Source organism: Canis lupus, chromosome 10 (assembly GCF_011100685.1).
Source record: "Canis lupus familiaris isolate Mischka breed German Shepherd chromosome 10, alternate assembly UU_Cfam_GSD_1.0, whole genome shotgun sequence".
Lineage (NCBI taxonomy): Eukaryota > Metazoa > Chordata > Mammalia > Carnivora > Canidae > Canis > Canis lupus.
This window is the reverse complement of record NC_049231.1, coordinates 16267853-16294311: the sequence shown is the minus strand read 5'-3', so window position 1 is coordinate 16294311 and position 26459 is coordinate 16267853. Positions and strand designations below refer to the sequence as shown.

General features: G+C 38.6%; 2 protein-coding genes across 11 annotated transcripts in view; one reads left to right on the top strand and one right to left on the bottom strand.

Moving 5' to 3' along the window:
- The window catches only part of CAPS2 (calcyphosine 2), an 82995-nt gene that overhangs the window by 10537 nt on the left and 45999 nt on the right, over positions 1–26459 (top strand). For 6 of the 10 annotated variants that reach the window (XM_038550037.1, XM_038550036.1, XM_038550040.1 and 3 more), the window contains one exon: positions 22281–22397. The exons of 3 other annotated variants lie outside the window; for them this stretch is intronic. The gene's annotated coding sequence lies outside the window, so the exon portion shown is untranslated. Of the gene's footprint in view, positions 1–22280; positions 22398–24282; positions 24327–26459 lie in introns of those variants that run through there. One more of the 10 variants, XM_038550047.1, reaches the window with a different exon arrangement.
- On the bottom strand, positions 490–24337 carry GLIPR1L1 (GLIPR1 like 1). The gene is made up of 7 exons (XM_038549571.1): positions 24164–24337; positions 14486–14731; positions 11785–11885; positions 4541–4629; positions 4083–4114; positions 737–763; positions 490–648 (listed from the first exon to the last, which is right to left on the bottom strand). Exons 1-7 carry the CDS (start codon positions 24335–24337, stop codon positions 583–585), a joined length of 735 nt encoding a protein of 244 aa, XP_038405499.1. The 3' UTR covers positions 490–582.

The following is a 26459-nucleotide window of genomic DNA, read 5'->3' as shown; positions in this document are numbered from 1 at the left end:
ATGTTGATGGTTTCCATAAAGGAACCTGTGGCATATAAGGAAAATATCCAGTATCTGAAATGTTCTTTATGTCTACTTTATATCAATCTAGAAAATTAGAGAATGAGACTCTATTTTTTTTTTTTTGACATTTATTTATTTGACAGAGAGGGAGAGAGAGAGTGTGCACAAGCAGGGGAGCGGCGGGCATGGGGGGAGAAGCAGCCCAGGGCCCTCAGCAGGGACCCGTTCAGGGCTCCGGCCCAGGCCCTGGGATCACCACTGAGCCAAGGCCTGAGCTTAACCTTAACCGGCTGAGCCACCCTGGGACCCCGAGTGTGAGACTCTTGATACAATGTAAAATTATAGTTAAAAAAAGAAAACCTTAATTTTTTTTCCTTTGTTTTACTGCTACCCTCCTATACTATAATACACCTTTTGTTAAAATCAGATATTAAATTTAAATAATAGACAAGAGTGTAGAAGCTTTAAGAATTAAAACAATGAGAGTTAACGTTTAGCAATAAACTATTTGTTTATTGTCATGCCTTAGAACTTTTCTGTATGTAAATGGTAATTAAAATAGTCTCAGAAGAACCAAAACTAGGCACAGTGGATTACATGATATGTGCTGAGGCGCCGTCCCCTGTGGATTCCAATCTGGATATTCTGACGATAAAACACAACAGTTAGAAGCTCCACAAAGTTACAAGGGGAGGAAGTAATTGAATCAATATTGAGATAGTTTGACACTTACTTTCATATTTTTCAAGTTTTTTATTTCCTAAGGTAGACAAAAAAATTATAGAATTAAAGGCATTTGCTTGCTTTTCTGGCTTTCTAAATAAGATAATAAACTTAGGAAACTTAGTTTGGCTTTAAACTTGGTTTAACTTAAGAAAATGAAAGCTTCCTCCCCAAATCCCACAGCGGCTTAATGATCTGTCCAGTGCCCCTGCCAAAGAAGTCACGTCACCAGGTATTCCTAAGGCAGCTTTTATGCTAAAGGCGAAAAAGCCTAAAGTTGACAGAACTATACGAGGTAGTTAACCTTGCGGTGGCCCCGTGCCATCCTGCTTAAATTCCCTGGAAGACGACGTATTGCCTCGTGTCGACTCTGGGACTCGTATCTCATGCATCTCTGGTGTGGCTCCTGCTCCAAATTTTGCTCTGTGTCCTTCCCTCATCAATTTTTTTCCCCTCTATTTAGCACGATCCTGCCATTTGTTAGGAATTCATTTGTTTAACTTCTCTCATTCATTTATGCCCATTTTGAGTGTTGTACTCTATATTGAACATAATTCTAGGCTTCCGGTAAATAGATATCAGGAGAAAATAGAGCTTCCTTAAAGAAAAGTAGGGGGAGGAAATCTATCATTAATTTGCTCTCATCTCTCAAAAAGTAAGTCAACAAAACTAAAAATTGGCTTTATATAAACAATAATCAACATAAAAAACACAAATCGAAAGTCATAGGATTTAATTAAGTGGAACATACCAGAGCAAAGATGTTAATTCTTTCCAAGTTTATGTATAGATTCAGTGTAATCCCAACCAAAATTCCACAATCTTCTGTGAATTAATAAGCTTATCCTAATGTTAATTTGCAAGAGCAAAGGTCGAGGAAGAGCCAGGTAATTTCTGAACAATTTAGAAAAGAAACAAGTTGGGAGAACAGCGGTCAGGTAGCAAAAATTATTGCAGCCTTTGCCGCTTGCACGTGGCCTTGGAGACCCGCAGTGATAACTGTTTGAATCTTGGGGTGGAGAAGCTCGTCACGGACAAAGTCCTCATTAAATAAAACTAGAAAATCCAGACAAAGTAAAACAAAACAATGTTTAGGGCCTCCGAGATTTGCTAGGGCGACAAAGACCGAAGGGGTCAGGACTTAGGAGCTGGGGAGCCACAGAGAATGGGCTGTAATTAGGAAAGCTGTTTTTTCCCTGGAGCCGTTTGTTCATCTTGGGCCCAGGTCTGGGACTGAAAATCTGGGCTTTGCTCAGGCAGGGGCTGATTTTTGGGAAACAGAAACCATCGGAGCTTTTGTTGGCCCTGAAGGACTAGAGAGAGAAAATTGGAGAATTGAGCATTTCAAGATCCTGGTAAAAAAAGTCAAGGTGGTGGAAGGAGCCCACCTGATGGCCATTTTGTACTCAAAGTATTTGTTTGATTTTGAAGCTGTGAGGAACGGGAGGCTAAAATCCTAGGCTGAAGATTTCTGGAAAGCAAAGCAGATTTTTTTCCCAGTAATTTCAGAGTGCTGAACCTATAACGATTAGAATTCAGAACCCATTACAGAAAGGCAATGGGGAACGCCCAAGTTTCTCAGTGGAAAGCCCTGGAGTCTGAGCCCTTGGAACAGAGACAGAGGCGGACATGTCTTGCACGAGTCCTAATCCACTGTTGACGAAGCTGCGTTTGGATCAAGGCGAACAGCAGCCCTGACCCTAGCTGCTCAGCAGGAAAAGCCAGGACTCTGCATTTTTGTTCTCTGCATGTTAAGATGTTTGATAGAAACTCACTAGCACACACCACGTGTTTGGGCGACGTGCAAGGCTTAACACAAGAACTGTTAGTGTTATTGCAGTGAGCTGGATTGGCTGCCTCTACTAGACAGTCGCTCTGCGCGTCATCGGGACTAAGTGGCAGTCACATGTAGCAGGAGCTCTGTTGGGGTTGAAGCAGGGATGAGCTCTCCTGCTCCGAGGCCTTTCTCCAGCGACCTCTTCAGCAGGAGACCCTGGGCCTGGAATTCTGGGGCTCCCAACCGAGCAAGAGCGCAGCTGCCGAGCTAGCAAAGCAGAGGCCGGGATGGGCCCAGCATCAAGGCCTCGTTCAAGAGCAGGGAAATAGTGTCCACAGTTTTGGGAGGAGCAGCATATGTGTGAAGGAGGGGAGGACTCATTAATGCCGGCTTTGAAGATCATTCACCACACCCAGAACCACCGCAGGTTACCAAAACCAAGAGGAAACAAAACAATCTTGAAACCAGGAACAGACCCAGAGGTGACCGAGATGCTGGGGATTTTAGGAGGACGTCGGAGTGTTAAGGCTGGTGATCATGGAGCTCAGTGTGTCAAAGGGAGGATAAGGACACCAGTGGTAGCAGAGAGAAGCGGAAGTCACACTGGCCATACCTGGGCTTACTGGCCCGGGAATAGGGCCTTATTTTTCCTTTAATTGGAGTAAGAAGCAATTGAGGAATTGTAAGAAAAGGATTTGACCTGGATTTTCCTTTTATAAAACAGTTTGGAGGAGGAAGAGAAGTGGGAGATTACTGGCTCAGGTGAGCAATGACAGGGGCTTGGATACCGGGCGGGAAGGGGAAGTTGAGAAAATAAAGTCTACCATTGTTATTTGTATGACCCTTTAACTAGAAAACATTTATTTATTTTTTATTTTTTATTTTTTTAATTTTTTTTTTTAATTTTTATTTATTTATGATAGTCACAGAGAGAGAGAGAGAGAGGCAGAGACACAGGCAGAGGGAGAAGCAGGCCCCATGCACCGGGCACCCGACGTGGGATTCGATCCTGGGTCTCCAGGATCGCGCCCTGGGCCAAAGGCAGGCGCCAAACCGCTGCGCCACCCAGGGATCCCTAGAAAACATTTAGTTAGCAGACTGGAGATATACAATGAATTTATTTTTTAAACTGCTTTGAATGAAATTTAAAATTGGACCATACTTCTAATTCATTGTGTAACTGAAGTATAATATGAATATGGAAGTGTGCACGCCTCATAAATGGAAAGACTGATGAATTATTACAAAGTGAACACATGAAACAAAACAAAACAAAACAAGCAAAGTGAACACATGTAGGAAAAAGTAGCACAGATCTAGAAGGTCCCAGTGTCCTTTCCTATTTGAGGAACTCCTCTTTGCTCTCTAAAAGTAACCACTAGCCCGACTCCAAACACAAATTAGTTTTGCATGATATTTGAACCTTATATAAATGAAATCATTTATCATGCATTCATTTTGTGTCCTCTTTCATGGCACCAAATCTTCCTTTTTTTTTTTTTTATAATTTTTCATATCATCTCCTCTCTTCACCTATTTCACTGAAAATTCTTTTCTAATCAAAAATTTATTCACTTACCTTTAAAAAAATCTGTTCTGAGAACCAAAAGACTGATAATGGAAGGGAAACATATTAGCTTTAAATCACAATTAATTTGCACGTTGACTAATGTATTACTTCTGCATGAAATATTTTGATAAAAACTAATAAATGGAGGTGATTGGAAGCAAATACAAATAAGAAACATTTCAATGAACAGTTACTTTGAGTATAGTAGCAAACTAGGTCATGGTTGTACCTTACTTATTTCTGTTCTTTAGCTGGAGAGGAAAAATAATCAGTGAAGAAGGGGGGAACAATCTGAGTTTAAATATGATCATTTATGACAAATGATTTATATCATCATATAGCAGCAATCAAATATTGTCAATAATTCCTTAAACACTTGATGATCCGAATTTTAAAATATAATTAATTTATGGAAATCGCTCTCTAAATAGAATGTCGTGATAATTTTTTTTTTCTTTTTTGCTTACGGCAGAGATTGTTTGTGCAAGTTTCTTCTTCGGTACACAAAGAGCAGGGTACTCCTCTAGTGTAAGGGGGCCTATTCGGATAATTTCCTCTGTAAGAAAAGAATCTTTGATTAGCCACATGGCTATTAATATCTCTAATTTTGTGCATGAAATTATGCAAATTGTTTTGGTCACTCACTCATGAATAACAGCTTTTGTTCTAATTTTATGCTCCTTTCTTTTGTGAAAAGAAACCGTTAAAACTGTTTACAAGATGTCCCTAATCCACATGGCAGTTATGCTCTTGAATATTCTATAGAATACAAATTAGATGTGAACCCAGGGTAATTATACAGGCTGATAGCCACAGAGCTTTTGCTGTAAACACTATGATTATCTCTTGATTTGGTAAATACAATAAATAAAATTTAAATTGCAGGTGGAAACATAGGCTTTATTTTAACACCAAGGTTCTTATCTAGTTCTATTTGGTGATGTATCAAAAAGGTTTCACAGCTATTATGCCTGCTTTTCAATAAAATAAGTTGATGCATTTTAACAAACCTGTTTACCCCCATCTCTGTATCTGTGGAAACTTAAAAAAGTGTTACTTACCTAGAGTACACAAAGAAAAACGTTAGTAATATAAGTAGTATTCCATTTAAAAATATGCCACAACGATTTATCTATTCATTTGTTGATGGACGTTGGGGTTATTTCAAATAAAGTTAGTGTGCACATTTTGAACATTCATATACATTTCCTTGGATAAAAGAAATGAATAGATCATCTGGTAGGTACATATTTGACTTTTTAAGTAACTACCACACAGGTTTTACAAAGTAGTTGTAATACTTTATATTTCTACCATCAGTGTTGAGAATTCGAGTTGCTTCACTTCCTTGTCAGGACTCGGATTGGCCAGTCTTTGGCCAATACCACTGCGTAGTGGTATTTATTGTGGTTTTAATTTGTGTTTCCCTAATGATTAATGACGTTGAGCATTTTTTCATGTGCTTACTTGCCATCTGCATGTCTTCTTTGTTAATCTTTTATCCATCTAAAAACAATTGAGTTTTAGGTTTTTCTAATACTGAATTGTGAGAGTTCATCCTGTATTGTCCTGTATTGCCATATGGCTTATTTTTGAGAAAGAGTCTTCTAATATATTAGCTATGAAGAAAACTCTTCCTGCCCGTGACGTGTCTTTTCATTCTCTTACCAGGGTCTTTGAATAGCATTGATTTTAAATTTTAATGGAATCCAACTTATCCATTTGTTCTTTTATGGATCATGGTTTTGATGTGGTAGCTAAAAAAAATCTTTGGCTATTTTCAGGTCACAAAGGTTTCGTCTGTGTTTTCTTCCAACAGTTTTACAGTTTGGTGTTTACATTTAGGCTTATGATCCATTTTGAGTTAATTATTATAGGTTGTGTGTTGTATAGATCTGAGTTTACTTTTGTTTTTTATATATGAATGACAAACAGTACTAGCACCACTTATTAAAAAATCTTTTTTTTCCACTGCATTGCCTTTGTGCATTTTTAGAAAATTAGTTGGACATACATAGATCACTGTGTATGGGTTTATTTTTGGACTCCACATTCTGTTCCACTGATCTATTTGTTTAACTTTACATCAATTGTTGTGATTATTCTAGCTTTCATAATTCTTGAAAACAATGTTAGTTCTTCCAGGGGGTGGCTCAGTTGGTTAAGCGTCTGCCTTTGGCTCAAGTCATGATCTCAGGGCCCTGGGATTGGGCCTCACCCGGGAGTCGGCTTCTCCCTCTCCCTCTGCTCCTCCCCCTGTTCTCTCTCTCTCTCAAACAAATAAATATATAAATTAATATCTTAAAAAAATATTTTTAGCTCTTCAAATTTTTTTCAGAGTTGATTTGGCTATTAAGAGTCCTTTGCAAAAAAAAAAAAAAAAAGAGTCCTTTGCATTTTCATATGAATTTTATGATCAGTTTGTCAATTTCTACAATAAAAATCTGGAATGTTTTATTAGGATTATATTGAATCTATAGATCAATTCAGTGAAAATTACATCTTAATATTGAGTCTTTTAATCCATTACAAGATATAATATATCCAATTATTTGTATCTTTGTTAATTTCTGTCATGAATATTGTGTAGTTTTCAGTGGAGAGGTCTTTTATGTCTTCTACCAGATTTATTCCTGATGATTTATGTTTTTTGATGTTGTTATAAATGTTATAATAGAATGATTATTATTTTAATTTAGTTTGATTATTTACTGGTGGTATTTGGACCTATAATCGAGTTTTGTATATTGATCTTGTATCCTGAACAGTTACCAAGTTTACTTCCTAGTTTCAAAAGAATTTTCGTAGATTTCATTGCACTTTTTTTTTGTATAGACCAGAAGTCAGCAAAGTATGATCTGTTTTTGTACAATTTGCACACAAAGAATTATTATTTTTTTATAAGTTCTTAAAAAAAAGAAACAAAGACGAAGGTAACACTATATATGGTATGCAAAACCTAATATATTTATTCTGTTATTTTACAGAAAATATTTTTGCTATTGTAATAATATTACATATAGGTTTTTCACAGATGCCCTTATTAGGTTTAGGAAGTTCCCTTCTATTTCCAGTTTGCTGAGAGCTTTTACCAGGAATGGATGTCTAGCTTTTTCTCAATCTATTGAGATAATCATGTGTTCTTTATTTTTAGGTTGATTAATATGGTGAATTACATTGATTGATGTATTTACAATGTTAAACCACTTCTATATTCCTGGAATAAACTTCATTTGGACAAGGAGTATTAATTAGGCTTTTACTGTATTGATGGATTCCAATGCTAAATTTTTGTGCCTATATTAACAGTAGATATTGTTCTGTGGTTTTTGTTTATTTCGTTTACCCTTTGCAATTTGTGTTCTTGGAGGAATGTTTCCATTTCATCCAGTTGCTTCTTGATTGATTAACCCCACTGTCATTTTTTTTTTTTTTTTGAAGGAGAGAAAGCACACATGAGTCCATGTGGGAGTAGTTGGGGAGAGGCAGAGAGAGAGGGAGAGAGAGAATCTTAAGCAGGCTCCATGCTCAGTGTGGACCCTGATGCTGGTCTCAACCTCGTGGCCCTGGGATTATAACCTGAGCCAAAATCAAGAGCCAGAGGCTTAAGTGACCGAGCCACTCATGCGCCCCAACCTCATTGTTGTTTTGAAATGGGCTTATTTATTTCTAGTATTATTCTTTGCTCTAAAACATCTGTTTTTAGTGTAGACCCTGTTGCTTTCTTTTGACTAATGTTAGCATAATAATAAAACTTTTTCCATTCTTGTACTTTTAATCTACTTCTGTTTATTTATTTATTTATTTGCTTATTTATTTAAATTCCAGTAGAGTTCACACACAGTGTTATATTAGTTTCAGGTGTACAGAATAGTGATTCAATAATTCTGTACATTATTCAGTACTTATCATAGTCGTGTACTCTTTAATCCCTGTCACCTATTTCATCCATTTCCCCACCTACCTCCCCTCTGGTAACCATCAGTTTGTTCTCCATAGTTAAATGTCTGTTTTTTGATTTTGTCTCCTTTTTAATTTGTTCATTTGTTTTGTTTCTTAGAGTCCACGTATGAGTGAAATGATATTTGTCTTTCTCTTCTTTTATCTAACATTATATTCTCTAGATCCATATATGTTGTTGCAAATGGCAAGATTCCTTTCTTTTTAATGGCTGAGTAAAATTCCATTGTATATACATACTACTTCTTTATCCATCCACCAATCGATGGACACTTGGGTTGTTTCCATAATTTGGCTATAGTAAATAAAGCTGCAATAAACAGAAGAGTGCATGTATCTTCAAATTAGTGTTTACATATTATTTGGGTAAAGACCTAGTAGTGGAATTACTGGATCATATGGTAATTCTATTTTTAATTTTTTGAATAACCTCCATAATGTTTTCTGCTGTGGCTACACCAGCTTGCACTCCTACCAACAGTGCGTGAGGGTTCCTTTTTCTCCACATCCTAACCAATACTTGCTGCTTCGTGAGTTTTTGATTTTAGTCATTCTGACACGTGTCAGGTGATATCTCCTGGTTTTGATTTGCATTTCCCTGATGATAAGTGATGTTGATCTTTCACGTATCTGTTGGCCACATGTATGTCTTCTTTGGAGAAATGCCTGTCTTTGGCCCATTTTAGTTGGATTATTTGTGTTTTTGTATGTGTGGAGTTGTATAAGTTCTTTATACAACTATCAGTTGTATTAGTTGATAGTTTACTATCTTTGGATAGTAATCCTTTATTAGACATGTCATTTGCAAAATAGCTTCTCCCATTCAGTAGATTGCCTTTTAGTTTTGTTCTTTGTTTCCTTGACTGTGCTGAAGCTTCTTATTTTTATATAGTTCCAATAGTTTATTTTTATTTTTGCTTGCCTTAGGAAACATATCTAGAACAATGGTGCTATGACTGATGTCAGGAAAATTACTGCCTGTTCTCCCTTCTATGATTTTTATGGTTTCAGGACTTACATTTAGGTCCTTAATTCATTTTGAATTTATTTTTGTGCATGGTGTAAGAAAGAAGTCCAGTTTCATTCTTTTACATATTGCTGTCCAGTTTTCCCAGCACCATTTGTTGAAGACACTGTCTTTTCCCCATTGCATATTTTTGCTTCTTTGTCAAAGATTAATTGGCCCTATAATTGTGGGTTTATTTTTGGGCTCCCTATTCTGTTCTACTGACCTATGTGTCTGTTTTTGTGCCAGTACTGTACTGTTTTGATTACTACAGATTAGTAGTAGATCTTAAAATCTGTGATACTTCCAGTTTTGTTCCTCTTTTTCAAGATTGCCTTGGCTATTTGAGGTCTTGTCATTCCATAAAAACTTTAGGGTTATTTGTTCTAGTTCTGTTGGTATTTTGATAGTGACCGCCTTAAATCTGTAGATTGATTTGGGTAGTTTAGACACTTTAGCAATATTTATTCTTTCAATCCATGAAATGGAATATCTTTCCATTTCTTTGTGTTGTCTTCAGTTTCCTTCATCAATATATTACAGTCTTTCACCTCCTTAGTTAAGTTTGTTCCTAGGTATTTTTTTTTATTTATTTATTTTTATTATTATTTTTAAGCCCAACACAGGGTTGAACTCATGACCCTGAGAATGTGACCTGAGCTGAGATCAAGAGTCAGACACTTAACTGACTGAGCCACTCAGGTTGCCCCTTATTATTTTTGGTGCAACTCTAAATGGGATTGTTGTAAATGTTCATTTCTGTTTACTATACACTTTTCATTATGTTTTAGTCAAAAATGTTTAGTAACACAGGAAAGCCCAGAAAATGCATATCATTGTAAATGATAATAAAGTTTCCAGTTCGGCTGGAACTCTAAATGGGATTGTTGTAAATGTTAATTTCTATATACTATGTTATAAATGTTAATTTCTCTGTTACTTCATTATTAGTATATAGAAATGCAATGGATTTTATTTATTTATTCATGAGAGACACAGAGAGAGGCAGAGACACAGGCAGAGGGAGAAGCAGGCTCCATGCAGGGAGCCTGATGCGGGACTGGATCCTGGGACTCCAGGATCATCCCCTTGTCTGAAGGCAGATGCTAAAACCACTGAGCCACCCAGGGAATCCCGTGAAGCTATCATCTTATTTATTTTTTTCATCTCATCTGTTCTTTGTTCCCCTTTTCCTCTTTTTCTTTCTTTGGGTTGAATATTGAATATTTTTGAAAATCTAATTTTACCTGCTTTGTTGGTTCCTTTGCTATAACTGTTTTCTTATTTAAGTGTTAGAGTTTGTAGTATGCCTCTTTTACATATTACAGTCAAGTTAAATTATTGCACTTAACAGAGTGGAAAAACTTTAATATAGGTTTTTCTCTTTTAGCCTTTATGCGGTAGTTATCACGTATTAATTTATGTAGTTATGACTTTTACAATGCATTGCTATTATCTTTGATTAAACAATTCTCCTTGAAAGAGGATTAAATAATAAGGAGAACATCCTATATCTTACCCATGTAGTTACCATTGCTGGTAGTTTGAAAAAAATCTTTTTTTCACTTTTAATTTCCACTAAGAAATCTCCTGTCATCCTTATCTTTGTCCCTCTGTATGTAACATGTCTTAGTTCTCTGGTTGCTTTTAAGATTTTCTCTTTATTACTGGTTTTGAAATTTCTTATTATAAAGTGGGTTAGTATAGTTTTATTCATGTTTCTTGTAACTTGGAATTTATTAGCCATCTTGCTTCTGTGAATTTATAATTTTCCTTAAGCTTGGAGAGTTTTGGACCATATTTCTTAAAATATTTTTCTGTTCCAGTCCTCTTTTTGGGAAATCAGTTCTCCCTAAAATTATCTCACAGATTAATGATGCTTTTTAAAAAAATCTTTTTCAGATTCTTTTTTCTCTAGATATTCTATAAAAATAATTAATTTATAATAAGTGTTCAGTAGTTCTACAATTTCTCTGGTATTTATAAAAACTGCACTCTGCCCTAGGTTTTAAGGCTATGTATCTGTCATTCTTGTTTTTGCTTCTGAGAGGTAACCAAAGTAATTACAGAGATACACACATTTGTACTTACTTCTCTGTTGCAATTTTGGCATATCTCTGATCCTTTATGCAAATTATGTATATTTATTCTTTGCCTATGTTTTCATTTTTTGTACATTTCAAAAAAATTTGGTTGTTAAAAGAGTTGGACTATTAACTGATTTTTATCTTCTTCCTTGTACAGATCTATTGGGATTAGAGTTCCAGAATTTCATTTTTGGGCACTCTCATTAGGCTAATGTTATTTGTCCATTTAGATATGCAATTATCAGCAAGGCAATTAAAAATGATGGTATTCTTTTCTTCGGAGAATGTGCATTTCACTTCCATTCCCAATCATTTACTCATCCCAGTTGTTATAGTAGAGAAGCATCTGCCAAAGCCTATTTTGTATTCCAAGTATTCAGATATTACTGTGGCAATGTATTTTTACATTCTTCTTAAAAAACTTAAAGTTCCCATAATTTTTATTCTCAAGATTAAATATTTCATAACAGATATAGGTTTTTACATAAGGTAATATTCTCTCACCACCTTCTATTTTAATATATTTAATTTGAGTAGCGCTATAGAGGGAGATTTCACGTATTAAAAATATACTTGCCTCTTTAGTATATGGTTCTGTTTTAGGAACAATTCTTAACATATTTTAATTTAAAATACTTTTAATAGCAGAATAACTTACGCAGGTCCATAGTTGCATACAAATATTACAGTTTCATATCCTCCAAGTTTAGGACACATTGTCACTGCACAACCAACTTTATATGAATTGGCCCAAACTACCTATAAGGAAAGGAATTTAAAAATAAAATATGCAAAACAACTTCATGCAAACAGCGCATTGTAGGAGCAATAATCTTTGTTATGCTGCCAAAGATGAACGCACATGGCTATTTACTCTCTTTATTAATTTTTAGTATTGACTTTAAAACAATTTATTTTGTTAAGGCTACTTCCCTGAGGGCTATCTAACTAGTTTTCCTCACTGTTAATGCTCATAAGTTCAAAGGAGAATATAATGTAAAGACAAAGCTAAATTTTTTCTAGATGACTTATGAAATATATTAAAATTGACTCCATGTGGATATTATAAAAATGATATTAAAATGAAACTATAAATGAAAACAGTAATAAACTTTTATTTCTTTTTCTCAGAAAAATTTTACTTCATTTGTGATCACATTTTAAATTTTGTGGTCTTAACCATATTCTTACCTTTGTCAAGTCACAAGAGACAGATAAGGATAGAAATTAAGAATATAATGAGTCTTCTGCAAAAGATGCCTGCCACAGAGATGGTGAATCTTTATTTTTGTCTACTTGCTAAGAATAAGCAAAGTTTATTCAAAAGGAAGATGACTTCTATGGAAAACTAGACATGGAGAGGGAGAGAAAAAAGTGAAGAAGATTACTATTTCTTTAGTAATAGTAAGGGATGAGAGACGAGTAAGAGAGAAGTAAGAGATTTTGCTTCTAACCATATGTGTGGCTTTGGAGACTGACATCAATTCTGAGCTAGTTTCCTATTTAATAAAATGAGATTAAGCTTGATCCTTAAACAATCTTTTTCCTTTTGAATGTTCCAAAAAGTTAATAACCATACAAATGCAAGTATATATGCAAGAAATCATGTTTAAGAATTTAGTTCATGAATATGTGGCTACTCCATGAAATTCTACTTGGTTAATGTATTTAAGTCATGATTCTGTTTGGCTTTGGGAATGATAAAAGTAAATATTGACCATGTGTAGATTTAAAATGTATTGTTTTCATTAAAGGGATTAGATGTGACAATATGAACATTTGTTGTAACTTCAGTATGAATATCTGCAGAGACTTAATGTAGGAAATTTTTAGCTCATTTTGCTTAGAACATTAATAAGCAAGATATAGTTGCTGAGTAAGTAGGAAGGATGCAACCATTCCTAATTATTTAAGCATATGTGGAAATAAGCCAGTGGGGAATGAGCTTCCAATTCTGATGTAGCAATGATAGGGGAGAAGGGTATTTGGAACAGGTTCCTTTTGACTTGAAACAGAAGAGAGAGACAAAGGATTACATAAAGGCTGTGAGTTAGTCTTCATGCCATGTTAGGGATATTGCATCCTTCCCAGACAATTTGTTTGGTGCTCCTCTGATAAAAATGACTTGCTTTATGTCACTATATACTATTACATCTTATACAGATGAGTAAATTTGGAGAAGAAAATTATCCCCTGTTATTGCTTAAATGGGGCTTCCTAGGAGTTCAGTGCCATTTTTAGAATTGGTTTAGCTTAAAAATGACTTCTACTTTTCACCAAAAATTCCCACTGAAATATCCAGAATACTAGGAAAATAATGAGAAAGTAGGTATGGGACAATCAGTATCTTGAAAAGGATAATGCCCCCTGTGAATTGAGGGGAAAGGACTCAGGCTGTACGAAAGGACTCAGGCTGTACATTTGTCCCAGATTATTGCTTTGAGAGAGTTTCCAGGCCATGGCTAGGGGGTTGGGATTTGGGAAGCCAGTAAAAGCTTGATGGATGCACACAGCTGAGCAGCAAAGCTGACTGTCTGAGGAGACCAAGGAAGCAGGAGTTTAGATAATATAGTCCTGGAGAGGTGAGAACCTTACTTACAGTGATACAACTGTGGAGATGGGCAGGGAATCCTCATTACCAATTCAGCAGAGCATTAATCAGCACATAAGCGAAGAAACTACCCTAGGCCTGGGAAAGAACCACCTATAAAAACTAGAGGAAAGGATGCTAAAAATTACACAGGGCCAGGAGTAGAGACTGTTCCTACTAGCCACACTGGAAAATACCAATTTCTGGGGCATTGGTAGAGTATGCACAAGAGTCTTGATTTGCATAGATATGATTAAAAAACTAAGTGAAAGATTAAACATATTAGATATAGTCATTTATGAACAAAAAGAGGAAAAGATTAGTGAACTTAAACATAAAGCGATAAAACTTTCTGAAATTAATCACAGAAGAAAAAAATCAGGAAAAAAGAGAAGAGAACATCAGTCAACTGTGGAAAAACTTCAAGTAATGACTTGAAGTTGCTCGAGCAATTATGAAATTGCTTGAGACTTGTGATAAAGGAAGAATTGTAAAAGAGCAAAGAGATACATAAAGAAAAGGTTAGAGTAGACTTTTGTTGGAAACAGTGCAATGAGATGACAGTGAAGTAAGATTTTTAAAGTCCAGAAGAATAAGACAAACAAAAGAAATTTAAAAAATTCCAATACATAGAATTCTATTCCCAGTACAAATGTCTTCCAAATGAAGGTGTCCTTTTTAGATACTCAAAAGAAACTCACAAGAAAATGCTAGAAAAGTTATCTTTTGATTGAAATATGCATAAATAAATAAAATGTCAAAAATTTACCTGTGTATAATGGCCACAAACTTTGGTACATGATAGGGTATCATAATCATAATATTCAGTTTCATTAAACCAAGCATCAACAGCAGATTTTGGTGAAAATATGCTTAATCCACCTAACCAGATATTTTCTCCAATATATTGAAAAGTTGGATGGCATTCATATGATTTTGATAAACAGGAATTGTGTTCGAATCTACACGTGTTTGCCCACGCTTTAGCAGTCTTCGCTAAACCATCGTCCCAACTCTGAAAGATAAAATAATGTAAACTGAATTGTGCATATTTGCTTGGATTAAAGCTATTCTTATAATTATAATCCATTTTGTTTATTTTAATAAAATATAGATTTTTTTGGTATGTTTACAGTGAGTCTTTTTTTTTTTTTTTTTTTTTTTTTTTAGTTCTACTTAAGAAACATTTAGTACCTACTCTGTGACAGTTTATCTTTGTATTTCCAATACTTTGTAGATGTCCTGGTACAGTATAGGCACTCATCACATATACTTGAATTTGATTTAAGTAAGGCAAGAGTTCACAGTCTAGTAATTCAGGTCATGGAAATGTATCATAAGTGAAAAATAAGTACCCGGGGCACCTGGGTAGCTCAGCGGTTGAGTGTCTGCCTTCAGCTCAGGTGGTGACCCGGGGTCCTGAGATCGAGTCCTGCATTGGGCTCCTGCATGGAACCTGCTGCCCTCTCTGCCTGGGTCTCTGCCTCTCTCTGTGTCTCTCGTGAATAAATAAATAAAACCTTTAAAAAAATGTGTACCCATTTATAAGTAAAAAGAGAAAATGCCTCTTAACCCATTGGCAGTAGAATTTCCTTAATTTGATCAAGAGTATCTACCAAAACCAAAAAACAAAACATTTCAACAGGCATCAATATATAATGGTGAGATATTGAAAGCTTTCCCCCCAAATTGGGAATGAAACAAGATGTCTCATTATTTCTATTTAAAATAATACAGGAAGTTGGGATCCCTGGGTGGCGCAGCGGTTTGGCGCCTGCCTTTGGCCCAGGGCGCGATCCTGGTAGACCCGGGATCGAATCCCACGTCGGGCTCCCGGTGCATGGAGCCTGCTTCTCCCTCTGCCTGTGTCTCTGCACCTCTCTCTCTCTGTGCCTATCATAAATAAAAAAAAATAAAAATAAAAAAAATAAAATAAAATAATACAGGAAGTTAGATGGTATAATAAATACATAAAAAACAAAATGTATAATAACTGGGATCTTCATTATTTGTAGATAACAAGACTGGATACATAGAAAATTCAGTGAATACACAAAACTATAGGAAAAAAGTGAAATTTTCAGTTTCCGGTATCAGGAAAATATACAACATTCTATTTCCATATATACTTCAGAAACAACTTCAAGGCAACAAGTATATAAAAATAAATCCAATAAATGATATAAAAAAGCTCTATACTGAAAAACTATAAAACATCACTAAGATTAATTTGTAAAGACTTAAATAGATAAGAAATGTTTATAAACTTGAAGATTTAATATTGTAAATGTTTGGTTATTGACATTTAATCAATTTCTAAAGAAAATCCAAGTAGCTTTTTTTTTTTACGGAAATTGATTTCAAAGTTTATGTGGAAATTCAGAGAACAAATTCTAAGACAATTGTTAAAAAATAAAACAGAATTGGATCCCTGGGTGGCTCAGCAGTTTAGCACCTGCCGTCGGCCCAGGGCATGACCCCGGGGTCCCGGGATCGAGTCCCCATCGGGCTCCCAGAAGGGAGGCTGCTTCTTCCTCTGCCTGTGTCTCTGCCTCTCTCTCTCTATCTCATGAATAAATAAATAAATCTTTAAAAAATAAAATAAAACAGAAGACCTACTGTACAAGATACCAAGACATCATAATCTTGGTATTTGTGTAAGACGTGGATAGACAGATATCCCAATGGAACAGAATAAGGTCTATTGTCAATTTTTGACAAAAGTGACAAGGTCTTAATGTAACTTTAAAGGCAAGATGATTTTATTTAAGTGAGCTCTATGCCCAATGTGGGGCTTGAACTTACAAGCCCAAGATCAGAGTCACATGTTTTACCAACTGAGTCAGTCCCTGGCAAGATGCTTTTTAAAAATATTTTTATTTTAATTTAATTGTAGATCTACAATAAATTACAACATATAGTATGTAGAGGTCCTGTGCGAGCTTTGCCTGGTTTCCCCGTTGATAGTGTTTTATGTAACTAAAAAACAATATCAAAATGAAGAAATTGACATTGGTACAATTAACAGACCTTAAGATTTCAATAGTTTTACATGCATTTGTTCATGTGTGTGTAGTTTTATGCAATTTTATCAGGAGTAAATTGAAGTAACTACCTCCAGCAATCAAGATACATAACTTTTTTTCTTTTTTTTTTTAGTATTTTATTTATTTTTTGACAGTGGGGTGGGGGAAGAAGCAGAGGGAGTGGCAGGTAGAGGGAAAGGGAGAAGCGAGCCTGGAGGCCGATGCAGGACTCGATCCCAGGACCCCGAGGTCATGACCTGAGCCAAAGGCCGACCTCAACCGCTGAGCCACCAGGGGCCCCCCACTGGCCCGTGCTATCCCTAATTCCTGGTGGTCACCAATGTGTTCACCACCTCAATGATTTGGTCATTTCAAGAAAGTTATTTATTTTTTTTAAAGATTTTATTTATTCATGAGAGACAGAGACACAGGCAGAGGGAGAAGCAGGCTCCATGCAGGGAGCCTGACGTGGGACTTGATTCCGGGACTCCAGGATCACTCCCTGGGCTGAAGGTGACGCTAAACCACTGAGCCACCTGGGCTGCCCTCAAGAAAGTTATATCAACAGTCACAACATGTAACCATTTTGAGATTGGCTTTTTGTTGTTGTTTAGCATGTTTCCCTTGAGCTCCATCTCTAGTGTTTCACGGGCTTCTAGTTTAATCCTTACTGCTGAGTGGTAGTCCACCCAAGAGATACACCACAGTTTGTTTAGCCTTCACCTGTCCACAGGTGATGTTTACAGGTTTGGATGATTATAAATTAAGCTGCAATGAACATATGTGATCAGGTTTTTATGTAGCAGTTGAGTTTTCCTTTTTCAGGGGAAAGAAGAAAAGGAAAAAGAGCCCCAAGGGGGCAATCGTTGGGTCATATGGTAAATATACACATAGTTTTTTTTAGACTAAAAGAGCCAAACTATTTTCTCGAGTGGCTGTAACATTTTCCGTTTTACATTCCCACCAGCAGAGTATGACACGTAGTTTTTCTACATCCTCTTCAGTATTTGGTGCTGTCACTCGTTTTTATTTTAGTTTTTCTGATTGGTGTGTAGTAATACCACATTGTGGTTTTAATTTGTATTTCCCTAATGGCTAATGTGTAGAAAGCGTTTTCATGTGCTTATTTTCCATTTGTGTAACTTTGTAGTGAAATGTCTCTTCAGCCTTTGGTTCATTTTCTTACCGACTTTTTTTTTAACTATTGAGTTTTGAGAGTTCTTTATATATTCTAGACAACAGTTCTTTGTGAGGTAAGTGGTTTGTGTATATTTTCTCCTAGTCTACAGCTTGGCTTTTTATGTATTAACAAGTTTTTTAAAGAGCAAAATTTTAAAATTTTGATGGGGTTTAAATGGAAATTGTTGTTTTCCTTAGGTAATGCATTGGTTTTTTTCCCACTGCTTTTAAATTTCTTTCCTTGTCTTACATTTTCTGAATTTTGATTATGATGTACCTTGGCATGAATTTCTCTGGGCTTATCATATTTGGACTTCACTATTTGTTCTTCATGTCTTTACCCAAATTTTGGAAGTTCTCAGCCACTATTTCTTAGGATATTTTTTCTGCCCCTCCCCATTTTTCTCCATTCCTTCTGGGACTCCAGTGACATGAATAAATATTTTGTTCTTGCTGTATAGATCCCTGACTTTTTTCCTTTGGTTCATTTTCTCTCTGCTCAGATTCAGTAATTTCTATTATTCAATTTTCAAGTTTACTAATTTTTTCTTTTGTCATATTCACTCAGCTACTGAGCCCATCCAGTGAGGTTTATTTTTTATTTATTTTTTATTTTTTAAAGTAATCTCTAAAAAAAATAATAAAAAAAAATAATCTCTACACCCAACATGGGGCTCAAACGCAGGACTCCAAGATTAAGAATCTCATGCTCTACTGAATGAGCCAGTCAGTTGTCTCCATCCAGTGAATTATTACATTTTCCAGGTGTAAACTGTCCATTTAAATATTCTTTGTAGCTTCCATTTCTTTGCTGAAACTTTCTATTTTTCATTTGTTTTAAACATTTTTATAATTGCTCTTTGAAGCATTTTATGATGAGTCCTTTAAAACTTTTGTCAGGTAATTCTAATATCTGTGTCATCTGGGCATTGGCATCTGTTGTGTTTTCTCATTGATGTGGAGATTTTTCTGGTTTTTGGTAGGATGAGTGATTTTTTTTTTACTTGTATGCTTGACATTTTGAGTTTTACATTATGAGACTCTAGATTTTATTTAATCCTTGTATTTAAGGAGGATTTCACTAACACTGTTCTAATGGGGGAAAGGAGACACAGCTTCTTTATCATTTGATTGGTGGGTGAAAGTCTAGGCTTCCCACTCTTACTATCCCTGTGGGAAGGATAACTAGTTCCACTGGGAGGAGATAGACATCCAGGTTCCTCTTTTGCTTTGGCTGATGTCATCATCCCACTGGGAGAGTAAGGGTCACCTTTTTATCAAGGGATGAAAATCCAAGCTCCCTACTTGGCCTCTGCCAATACCACAGGAGAGGAAGGGGTACCTCGGTATTTTGTGGGACTGAGAGTCCTGACATGGTCTCTGCTGACACCATGGGAGGTTGCTATGAGGGCCACTTCATTACTGGTGGGTGGTAGTATAAAAGTCCGGATTCCATGATTGTCCTTTTCTGATACCACGCTGGCTGGGAGGGGAAGGGGCACCATATTCCTGCCTCATGAGGGCCAGAAGCCTCCTCATTTAGCCTCCTCTGGCACAACACTGCTAGACAGGTGGTAAGAGGGGTGCCTCACTAGCATCAGTCAAGGACGATAGTCTAGACTCTCCACTTAGCCTTTGCTAAAAAAGATAGGAGGCTTGTTGCTTCCCCACCCCACCCCCCATGTTATTTGTCCAGAATAGGATGGTTATTGTTTAAAAAAAAAAAAGATTCCTTCCTTATTAGACTACCTTTTTGTCAAGAGAGAGTGGATTTTTTCTTGGAGTTTTTTTCTTCTTTCTTTTATTTTCTGTATTTGTTGGCTTTTCTGGGTTTCAGGCTTCTTTCATATCTAGTCTAGCAAATACAGGAGTCAAAAAGGAAATATGTGAGGCTCACCCTGTGTCATTCTTTGAGTCTTGAGTCTCTAGCTATTTGGTCTTTTTTTTCTTTCTAACTTTATTTATTTTTTTAAAGATTTATTTATTTATTCATGAGAGATACAGAGAGGCAGAGTGACAGGCAGAGGGGAGAAGCAGGCTCCATGCAGGGAGCTCGATGTGGGACTCGATCCCGGGACTCCAGGATTGCGCCCTTGGGCCAAAGGCAGGGGCTAAACCGCTGAGCCACCCAGGCATCCCTAGTCTTTTTTTTAAATAAAGATTTTATTTATTTGAGAGAGAGAGTGAGCAAGCAAGAGAGAGAACGCGAGTAGGCGGAGAGGAGAAGCAGGCCCCCCCACCGAGCAGGGAGCCTGATGTGGGGCTGGATCCCAGGAGCCGAGGATCATGACCAGAGCAGAAGGCAGATGCTTTAACCAACTGAGCCACCCAGGCGCCCCAGCATCTAGTCATAATATACAAATGAACATAGAGACTTTGAAAGAGTAGGAACTAATATCTGGTAGCTAAGGAATTATATGCATTTAAAACATGCATTTCAAGCCAGTTCAAACACATATGATATGTGTAAATTATAATTATCGAGGTATATGTATACCTCTGAAAATGTTTGCATTTTAGAATCCCAGGGACTTTATAAAGCTCATTCCCCTCCCCCGATTGAATAACGACATCTTTCTGGAAAAAATATTTTAATGTCCCCTTAGATCTGGCAATGCTTTCACTTAAAACTTAAATGTTATTAAGTCTCTAGCTGTTCAGGAAAAATTTTATTGAGTAATATTCTGACTTAACTTATAAATAGAAGAATTTGGCATCCTTACTGATGTAAATTTTTAAAAGCCCAATCACTTGGCCTCTGCATAACCTAAACTCAAATATACCCTGCAAGCTCTTCTGACCTAAAGTCCTCATAATGAATTACATCCAGTCACTGAAGCTCCTCTGCACAAGGAGGATTAAGAGAACCTCCTAAGAAATGCATCAGAATATAAACTAAAAACAAAGAGAATTGCAATAGCTTCATATGATGGAGAGTTGCCACACTATCTTTCAAAAATATGCTTAAATAATCATGATGCTTCTACTTGTGCTCTGGCAAGAAACAGTATAGTGTGCACAGGGTTGCGGGCAAGAGGATGCAGGGTACGTCGGTATGCTACCGCAGGGTTGATGTAAGTTTTTTAGTAACTAGACGGAAATGAGACCGCCAAGGCAAGCGAGGGTCCAAGAACAGATTTTATTGCAGGCACCCTCGGGCGAGGTTCCACGACTCACGGGGGAAAGAGAGTGAGTCGAGGAAGTCGCGCCAAGACAAGGTGGTAGGGGGTTTACATAACGTTGTAAGGCAGAACGGTTTCCTATTGGTTGGCTCATATGCAAAGGAAGGATTGCAATCCAACCAGTCAGAGTGACCCTCACTATGCAAAGGAAGGATTGCAATTCGACCAGTCAAAGGTGACTTCCTCCTCTGGGGTTTGAAGGGCATTGGGTTCGGTTGGGGAAGTCCAAAGGAGAGGTGTAAGGGTCTGCTCAAGCTGTCATCCCAAGTGGAGGTGGTGACAGGAACCTCAGCCATTTTGGCGTATCCGCCATCTTGAGGAGTTTCCCTTCCCGCCTGGCCCCAACAGATGATACAACAAGAATGATGCTGAGTATAAAAGCAGTATAAACATCAATGTTCAAAATTCCTGAAAGGAGCTTAAGACATGGTACAAATAACAAAAATCATGCTTTAAAAAATCAGATTTATTGAGGTATCACTGATAAAGAGCTTTACGTATTTAATGTGTACAATTTGATTAATTTGGACATATGCAAATATCCACTACACCATCACCATAATCCAGGTGATAGACTTGACCAATACCTCCTAGTGGTTCCTTGGGTTCCAGTTATAAGATAAATAAGTTCTCTCCAATAAGTGCAGCAGGACTGATGAGGAGAATGATGGCACAGGAAATGTGGATAAAATTAAATTTCCTTACAACCTGCAGCCCAATGACAAATACTTGAGATAGGTCGAGTAGGACATTCCTCAAAGAACTCACAACTGTTTTAACCTTAATACTTAGAGGCAAAAAGTAACCTTAGCTTGCCCTCCAGGATCCTGTGAGTCTTCTTTAACATATGCAAATCCTTTTGGAAACTTCCTTTGTCTCTACCACCCCCCCCCCCCCCAATTTAAAAGTCTAAAATCAATTGCTCCTCACAATCCCAGTACAGCGTTTTCTGCCCAGGGGGCCTGGCTGGCCCTGTATTTTAAGAATAACCCCTTTTTGTGTGAGCAAGCCCTCGTGATGTATGCCGATTATTTCTCAGTTCCACTGGAAAAAAATATACAGTTAAATAGAACCGTGTGACAGAAAAATTAAGGAGAAACAAAGACTTTTATAATATAAAAAGTTGATAGGATTAAAATCAACAAACCAAAATGTAAGAAATGTTAATGTCATTTAGGCAGAAGTAAAATGATACCCAGTGGAAATAGCGAAGAAATGAACAGCACCAGAAAACGTAAAGGGCGAAAATAACAGAAACTTCTACACGTTTACAAACTCAAAACTATAAAACAAGGTAAATGCAAAGAAGGCTTGTTTCTATTCATGTCTTCTGCACCCCATTCCTTTCTTCCTTCTCCTTCGGCTAGCTATTTAAATTTAAATGAATATTAGGTATATCTTTTTATTGCTTCCTTCGGGAAAACATAGCATATATAGGTGTTTGTAGAGAATGTGTAGATGTTTACATATATTTATAGAATGTAATATATTTTACAAACACACACACAAATAGGTGTGTCTATAATTTAAATAGCAATTTAGCGACATAAGATAGTCCTTAAAAAAAGAAATTCAAATTAAGTATGGAGGAAATACTGTATGGCAAATCCACGTCATTGGCCACCCTAACCTACTGGAGATTAAAGTGCATTTTACACATTAACTTATTTTAACAATTCTGCATTTAGGAGATCAGCTTAGGTTTGTTTAATTCAGTGTTTCCGAATCATATTTGAAACCTCTTCCCCCTCAAAAAGTCCTTCCCCCAGAGCAGAATAGTGCAGTTTTGACCTTTAGTGTCTGAATTGTGATTTTATACTATTTCCGTTTTATTTTCTGTTGGGTAGAAAGGAAGAGACCTAGAAGAGATGTTTTACAGAGTAGCTACATCTGCACAGCACATAAGCTATGCTGTCAACATCACGTTCCTAATTTTATAACGCTGTCCTATCTACATGCAAGAAAAATATACTGCAAGGGGAATTTCCAGCGATAAAATTTATACTCAAGCATTTATTTAAAAATTATAAATGCTACGAATTATTTTAATAATTCAGTGTTTTTTATGCTCATTCTTCAATGGAGTATTCTTTTTGTCCTAATGCCTATAGGATGGAAGTCTACAAAAGACATCTTCAGTATTTGGAGTTAAATCTCACATATTCATTATTTCTCATGGAAATCACAGTTTGATGTCGTTCAAGCATTGGTCTCAGTATTATCTCCTCGTGGAATGTTTCTTAAAAAGGAATAGGGTCTATGTGGTGCTGCTCAGCCTGGAGGTCATCAGGTGCACCAACAGGGGAAGTACAAGAGCTCTCCCTCCCCTGCTACTCCTTTTACAGGAGGTGTTTTGGTTGTGCTGTTAGGGGTGCGCTCGGCGGGGCTGGGAGACCCGGGGCCTCGGGACCAAGACCAGCGAGCGCCACGGGGGCGTCCCCCGTCCCCACCCTCCGGCCCATCACTGTCCCTGTGACCCCTCCCCACCCCCCACCGCCCCTCCCTCCTCCCACCCCCATCCTCCCCCCTCCCGCCCTTCTCCGTCCTCCCCAGTCCCCCCTCCCCTCCCGCCTATCCCCATCCCCCACCCCCACCTTCCCCGCCCATCTGGGTCCTCCCTGGTCCCCCACCCTCCCTACCCCCTCCCATCCCCATCTTCCCACCTTCCACCCTCCCTCTCCCCTCCCTCCTATCCCATTCTCCCCACTCCCATCCGCCCTCCCATCTCTGTCCTCCCTGGCTCCCTCCCCCCTCCTATCCCCATCCTCCACCCCCACCTTTCCCGGCCATTTCCCTCCTCCGGTCCCTCCTCCTCCCTGGTCCCTCCTCCTCCCTCCCTCCTCCCTCCTATCTCCATCTCCCACCGTCACCCTCCCGCCCATCCCCATCCTCCCATCCTCCCCCCCTCCCTCCCGTCTCCCCCTCCCCCCTTAAAGGCACCTACGCTGCGGCCAGACAGCCTAGGGGGTGGCAGCTCCCCGGGCCCGGGTCAGGGGGTCAGGGCAGGTCAGGTCGGGGGGTCACGGGGGTCGGGGTGGTGGGGGGCCGACCCGCTCTCACCAAGTGCCTCAGGTCGGCGGCGGGCGGCAACACCTGGGCCCGCAGCGCGTTGTGGGCGTCGAGGCAGCGCTCCCGGAACCTGCGGTCAGCGGCCGGGGCCCTGGCGGGGGACCTGCCGGCCACCAGGCACAGGCCCAGTGTCCAGAGGCAGCGCAGCTCCTCGGTCAGCACCATGGCGGGGGGCGGGGCCGCTAACGGCGGGGGGGGGGGGGGGGCTCGCGCTCCCGCCCCTCCCCCCGCTGCGGCGCGGGCTGGGCCCAAGGGGGCCCGTGGGGATCGCCCCAGCTCCGACGGCCTGTCCCAGGGCGCCCTCACTGCGGCCCGAGGCCCTGACCGCAGAGCCCCCGGCCTTCCCTCCTGCGCGCACGCGGGCCTGTCGCCACCGCTTAAGGAACCAGAGGCGCTGCGGCCTCAGGGCATTGGCTCGTCCCCCTAGAAAGCTACAGGGCTGCTTCGGAATCTGCTTGCCATCTCGTGCTTGAGCATCTGCTCACACTTCATCTTTTCAGAATACCTCACAGTAGCATTTTCCATTTTCCATCCTACACCTATGGCTTGCTGTGGGCCTGCTTGCTTTCTTTTTTCTTTTCTTTTTCTTTTCTTTCTTTCTCTCTTTTTTCTTTTTCACTTTCTCTTCTTTCTTTTTCTCTTTTCTTTTTCTTCTTTTTCTTTCTTTCCTCTTTCTTCTTTCTTCTCTTTCTTTCTTTCTTTCTCTTTTTTCTTTCTTTTTCTCTTTTCTTTTTTTCGATTTTATTTATTTATTCATGAGAGAGACAGAGGGAGAAGCAGGCTTCGTGCAGGGAGCCTGACGTGGGACTCAATCCCTGGACCCCCGGATCAGGCCCTGGGCCACAGGTGGCGCTAAATTGCTGAGCCACCCAAGCTGCCCTGTTGGCCTGTTTCTGCTCTATTATTTCCCCATAACCCTTATCCTCATATCATATGCAATTTACTTATTTACATTATTATTTCTCCCCTCAATTGAATGTAAGCCCCATGAGGCAGGAATTCCTTATCATTTTCACTACTGTATCCCCAGCATCTCAAAAGAGTTCAATATTTGATGAACAAATGAATCTTTTAAGACTGCAATCATTAGTTCCTTTTATGAAGTCCTCCAATTAGAACCTTCTGTCATTAAATCAGCTCATAATCCTGTATCTTATTACTTTCTTTTTTCCTTTCTCTGCATATTAGAGTTTCTCAAAGAAACAGGACTAGTGGACACCTACTTCCACCCCTCTCCCTTTTATATACATATGTACCTACACACAGATCTTAAAGGAAGTGGCTCCCACAATTATGAGGGCTGGCAAGCCGAAAATCTGTAGGGGCAGCTGAGGGGTGACAGTTGATGTGGTGTCTTGAGTCTGAAAAAACTCAGGCAGAACTTCCATGTTGCATCTGGAAGCTCACTCCCTGGGAGCCCCAGCCTCTGGGGTCCTAGCTCCTCAGCCAGGGACTGCTAATCCAACTTCCAGCCCTGTCCCCTCCTAAAGAGGCCTGAGGGTGGGGCTGAAACTCTAATCACAGGCTTGACTCCACAGGCAGCCAGCCTCCGTCCTTAGGTGCTTTTGTTCATTAAAATAACAAAAGAAGGTTCCTTGCTCCGAGGGTTTTAGGAGCTCTGGTCCCCGAAACAGGAAGGTCAAGTATGTTTCTTACAATGAATCACAGCATCACAGCCTCCCCTCTTTTCAAAACCCTCTGATGACTTCATGTCATACCAATTAAATCCAAAATCCTAGTTGGGCCCACAGGGCGTGATTCAATCTGACCCGGCTAATCCCTGCATCCTCCACTGGCTCGCTTTGCTCCAGCAAAGGCCGTGGCCTGACAAGGGTGCTCTATCCCCAGCCCTTGGCCCTGGCTACTCCCTTGTCTGCAGAACTGGGCCTGCAACCCATGCTGTGCTTGTCTATCCTGTTGTGGTTTTCTTCATCACATTAACTGCTACCTGAGATGACATTATTTAACATTTGTCGCCTTAGATTTTAATCTGTCTGAAACTGGTTTTACTTGCTTTATTGCACCCAGAGCAGTTACTGAACACTTCTGCCCTCAGTAACTACTTATTGACTGAATTGATGAGGCAATGGGCATTCCTTAACTTTCTAATAATGTTGCATACAATTGTAAGCTTCTTTAGCAAGGATCTCATTCATCATATACATACCAGAGGCTCAAAAAGTATTTTAGACTCAATTTAAAAGGCAATGTTAGGGACACCTGGGTGGCTCAGCGGTTGAGTGTCTGCCTTTGGTTCAGGGTGTGATCCAGGGGGTCCTGGGATCGA

Excerpts from the sequence above, each read along its gene's own strand:
- GLIPR1L1 (XM_038549571.1), bottom strand. The coding sequence starts at position 24,337 with ATGGTGCTGACCGAGGAGCTGCGCTGCCTCTGGACACTGGGCCTGTGC. Across the intron at positions 4,115-4,540 it reads TTGCACAAACAATCTCTGCC|TCTTTTGGTTCTCAGAACAG; the intron begins GTAAGCAAAAAA and ends TTCCATTATCAG. Across the intron at positions 764-4,082 it reads CAGAACAGATTTTTTTAAAG|GAAATAAAAAACTTGAAAAA; the intron begins GTAAGTGAATAA and ends TGTCTACCTTAG.